This window comes from Montipora foliosa, chromosome 1 (assembly GCF_036669935.1).
Source record: "Montipora foliosa isolate CH-2021 chromosome 1, ASM3666993v2, whole genome shotgun sequence".
Taxonomy (NCBI): Eukaryota; Metazoa; Cnidaria; class Anthozoa; order Scleractinia; family Acroporidae; genus Montipora; species Montipora foliosa.
This window is the reverse complement of record NC_090869.1, coordinates 29,963,107-29,968,106: the sequence shown is the minus strand read 5'-3', so window position 1 is coordinate 29,968,106 and position 5,000 is coordinate 29,963,107. Positions and strand designations below refer to the sequence as shown.

At 43.5% G+C, this 5,000-nt stretch overlaps 1 protein-coding gene across 6 annotated transcripts in view; it reads left to right on the top strand.

Annotated features, from left to right (window-relative positions):
- The window catches only part of LOC137996172 (WD repeat-containing protein 88-like), a 79,481-nt gene that overhangs the window by 73,893 nt on the left and 588 nt on the right, over positions 1-5,000 (top strand). For all 6 annotated transcript variants that reach the window (XM_068841614.1, XM_068841606.1, XM_068841618.1 and 3 more), the window contains one exon: positions 1,942-5,000. This exon is cut by the window's right edge and continues 588 nt beyond it. In XM_068841614.1, coding sequence (XP_068697715.1) covers positions 2,300-4,516 — 2,217 coding nt within the window. In that variant the 5' untranslated portion in view covers positions 1,942-2,299 and the 3' untranslated portion in view covers positions 4,517-5,000. The remainder of the gene's footprint in view (positions 1-1,941) is intronic.

The following is a 5,000-nucleotide window of genomic DNA, read 5'->3' as shown; positions in this document are numbered from 1 at the left end:
TTTGCATAAATTAAACTCCAAACGCATAACTTATAATTTTATGTGTCTGTCCGCATATTGACAATATAAATTAGCCAATGAGCGAGCGAGAATTTTGCAGTCATTGTAAAATATTCTTTTCTTTAAATATAGGATGCATACCAAGTCTCAGTAACATTGATCCATAGCTTCTTTTCTAAATTTTAATTTGTGACAAAACTAAGAAAACCTATAAATTCCCGAGTTCTTGTTTTCTCTTAGAAGTTAGACTATCCCTAAGGCACTTTCCATACAAGTTCTTATAAATATTTCACATGGTTTATCCCGTAAAGAATGTGAGCTACGAGTTTAAAACTGCATGCGATAACGTTTCAGTTAACAAGGCCTTTCAGTTAGCGTGCAACGTTTCCGGTTATCTTGTTTTCTCTTAGAAGCCATGTGAAAACTGTGATTTTATTTAACCCTTTCAGGCCCGAGGGGTTCCCCATTGACGAGTAAAATCGTCTGGCGTTAGACAGAGTAAAATCTATAAGTGCCATTTGGCACTATCGGGCCTGAAAGGGTTAAACGGGGACATAGTTTTTGGATGCTGTTAGCTTAACCCTTTCAGGCCCGAGGGGTTCCCCATTGACGAGTAAAATCGTCTGGCGTTAGACAGAGTAAAATCTATAAGTGCCATTTGGCACTATCGGGCCTGAAAGGGTTAAACGGGGACATAGTTTTTGGATGCTGTTAGCTTAACCCTTTCAGGCCCGAGGGGTTCCCCATTGACGAGTAAAATCGTCTGGCGTTAGACAGAGTAAAATCTATAAGTGCCATTTGGCACTATCGGGCCTGAAAGGGTTAAACGGGGACATAGTTTTTGGATGCTGTTAGCTTAACCCTTTCAGGCCCGAGGGGTTCCCCATTGACGAGTAAAATCGTCTGGCGTTAGACAGAGTAAAATCTATAAGTGCCATTTGGCACTATCGGGCCTGAAAGGGTTAAACGGGGACATAGTTTTTGGATGCTGTTAGCTTAACCCTTTCAGGCCCGAGGGGTTCCCCATTGACGAGTAAAATCGTCTGGCGTTAGACAGAGTAAAATCTATAAGTGCCATTTGGCACTATCGGGCCTGAAAGGGTTAAACGGGGACATAGTTTTTGGATGCTGTTAGCTTAACCCTTTCAGGCCCGAGGGGTTCCCCATTGACGAGTAAAATCGTCTGGCGTTAGACAGAGTAAAATCTATAAGTGCCATTTGGCACTATCGGGCCTGAAAGGGTTAAACGGGGACATAGTTTTTGGATGCTGTTAGCTTAACCCTTTCAGGCCCGAGGGGTTCCCCATTGACGAGTAAAATCGTCTGGCGTTAGACAGAGTAAAATCTATAAGTGCCATTTGGCACTATCGGGCCTGAAAGGGTTAAACGGGGACATAGTTTTTGGATGCTGTTAGCTTAACCCTTTCAGGCCCGAGGGGTTCCCCATTGACGAGTAAAATCGTCTGGCGTTAGACAGAGTAAAATCTATAAGTGCCATTTGGCACTATCGGGCCTGAAAGGGTTAAACGGGGACATAGTTTTTGGATGCTGTTAGCTTAACCCTTTCAGGCCCGAGGGGTTCCCCATTGACGAGTAAAATCGTCTGGCGTTAGACAGAGTAAAATCTATAAGTGCCATTTGGCACTATCGGGCCTGAAAGGGTTAAACGGGGACATAGTTTTTGGATGCTGTTAGCTTAACCCTTTCAGGCCCGAGGGGTTCCCCATTGACGAGTAAAATCGTCTGGCGTTAGACAGAGTAAAATCTATAAGTGCCATTTGGCACTATCGGGCCTGAAAGGGTTAACGATGGTCTTCCTATTTCCTTGAATACGAGGATATCAGTGAAAACTATTTTTGCTTCCTCGGGCACTGTTTGCTAAAAGCTGCCGCTTTCATTGAAGATACCCTTATTTAGAAACTCTTGTCCCTTTCCTCGTAGGAAAATGATGTCATTGATTAAAACATGGAATGTTACGCGTGTCCCCATTGCTGACAACATCGTGATCAACTAATGTATCCCTTGGAAGCTGGATATCTCTGACTGATTTTAAGAAGCTGTTGAATCCCTGACTGATTTAAAGAAGCTGTTGAAGGAAATCCAACTTTACACGTTATCATGTTTGTACCTTTCAAAAACATTAGCAAGTTATGGTTTTTTCGGTCTTTCCACCTTTTGGTGACACTTTCTTTAGAGCCAGTAGATATATAAAAGTAACCATTTAGTTAACGATGGCTATGCACTAGGCGCCTTTAAATGATTTCGTTCTGAATCACGCTAGATTTCAAGGGTGGGAAATATGTCCTCTGTAGCATTCGACGATATGTTTTCCATCAGGCGTGGAAAGGAACTGTTCTTCTGTTTCATGCAAGCGAGGCAAAAGTTATTCTCCAATGTCGACGACATAACTTTCAGCAACGCCTTACGTCAGTTAGAAGTTGACGTAGTTCCATGTACGGGAGAAGAGTTTTTTTCTATTCAACAACGTCTGCCAGATGAATTTTTTCCCTTCAATTTAATTAAAGAACAAGATTTGTTACGCTTAAAGGGGCTGTTGCAATTAGACCTTTCACCGACCATCGATTCTTCGCCTAACCTTACGCCACGGCACAGCGGACCTGACAATCAATCCAATTACTTTACGCAACCTCCCAGATTGCAAACAAATACCAAACCGTTAGAATCCAGTTTCTTCATGTCAACATTTTCAGTTGGAGCCAATGTCGCGGGGGTTGGCCCCAGTGAAAAAGACAATCAATCTAGTTGGTGGGGGCAAAGTTTGCCAGTGCCAAGTTTCACTGTCTTGCAATCACAGCCAGGGCCTCATCAAAGCAGTGATCGTTCTCTGAGGGACACTGGAAATGAATTAACTGCTACGACTAGGCTTGAAAGCAATGTTCCGCATCTAACGAACTATTCCCTCGACAAGGAAACGCGTGCTGCAACACCCACAGGTGCAGATTCTCCTCATGCGGAAGGTCAGGTCCCCTGTGTTGACGCTAGCGAAGACAAAGATGTAACAAAATCGAGAAGGAGAAAAACTCTTTCAGAATCAGAAATGCCCACCAGTCTGTGTTCCGAACTTGCTGAAATACGAAATTTTTACTCGCTGAATCTTAACTGCGATCGTGAGGGAAGTTCTTTGCAATCGTCCACTATTGATAAAATGCTCGAAAGGGTCAATATATTTCTGTGGTTCATGAAGAAAGTAAAAGCAATGGAACCCACCCTTTCACAATGCGCAAATCCACAGCTCGTCCAGGATTTTGTTAAATTCATGATGGAAAAGCAAGGCAGTAAGCCAGTCACCTGTAGCAGATACTTGTCGGCTATAATAAGCGTTGACAAAGTACCATTCGTGTGCGCTCAAAGTGAGGAGAGGGAAGCCTCCCTTGAAAAGATTAGGGCCATTCAGAGGCAACTCGAGCGTTTGTCGAGAAAAGAGCATGTCGAAGAAGTGTCTGTCACCGGTCGGCAATCCAAAGTCGTCTACTCGGAGTTACTAGATTTATGCCGTGAATTGCAGTGGGAGGTCACCGAAAAAACCGGCTCTGTTAGGGCGCGAAGTTCCATGAACCTGTGTCTGCTTCTTCTCTACTGCACCGCAAACCCTGGGCGTGTCAAAGAATACATCTCGCTCCGTATTTACAAAGATCAAACGGCAGACCAAATGAAAGGGCATAATTTCATCTGTTTTAACGAGGATGGCTCCGTTATTTTAATTGAAGATAATTACAAGACCAGACAAACATACGGCACAAATAGAACTGATTTGAGCTCCATGCCATTCTTGACTTACCATCTACAATTATACAACTCGAAGCTGAGGTCGCTTTTGCTTAACAGCAAAGAACATGACTACTTTTTCGTCAGTCCGAGAGGCGATAGGTTCTCGCATGCAGCCTACACCAATTACGTGTCGGCTTTGTTCGAAAAGTACTTCTCTCGCAAGCTGACAACAGTGGACCTGCGCAAAGCGGTCGTAAATCACTTTCTGAGCCTACCGGAAAGCGGCGATCAGTCCCTGAGAGAATCGCTGGCTACCGTCATGAAGCATTCCGTGAGGACGCAGCAGAAATATTACGACGAACGGCCCTTAGAGCAGAAAAAGGAAAAAGCACTCGATCTCTTAAGCTCAATGGCATGTAAAACCTTGGGTGAAGATTCTGTAGAAGTTCTCAGTGACGAAGACGAGGAAGGCAACATAGAATACCTGCCAACCCAAGGTGAATTTGTAGCGTTGGTGGCAGCCAACTCGACAAAACATGTACCTGAAGTTTTCGTCGCAAAAATATTGAGACTCTCGCAAGACAGGAAAATGGCCTACCTAGCCGAGTTTTCCGAATCAGAGCCCGGCAAATTTCGACTGAATGCAGGAAAAAGTTTCAGAGAGAAAGTCAGTGCCTTGATTTACCCAATAGACATAGTTTACTTGCATTCGGACGGTTTATACGAATTGAGAACACCAAAAATTGACATCCACAATCAGGTCTATGCAAGAGACTCCAAGAAATGACACTGTGTTCCGGTAATCGTACTGTCTTTCTTCTCCGACCGCCAAACAAGGCTTGTGTTTGAGACATCGCTATCGCTTCTGCGGGTTCGCTACAGAGGACACTTTTCCCACCAGGGCCCGGTTGTTCGAAAGCCGATTAGCTTAATCCAGGATTAGCGTAAACTTTTGTTTTAAGTTTTCAACTTTTTGATGAAAGTTTTTTTCCCTTATTTTTGTTTTTCAAGATTGACCTCTTCTAACGAAACGTTTTGCCGAATATCAGCGTTGAACAGCATTCGAGAGTACAGAAATAAACTCCTTAGTTAGTTAGGGATTAGCGTTAATCGGCTTTTAAACAACCGGGCCCAATAGAATTTTTTTTCGGAATAATCTCGTACTGAATATTAGCGACCGATTGATCAAAGCCAGCCACAAGAAAGGAAGAGACCAAATTCGCCCAAAATTAGTCTTAGCGCTCGTTTGTTTTTATTTTTAAATGACGACT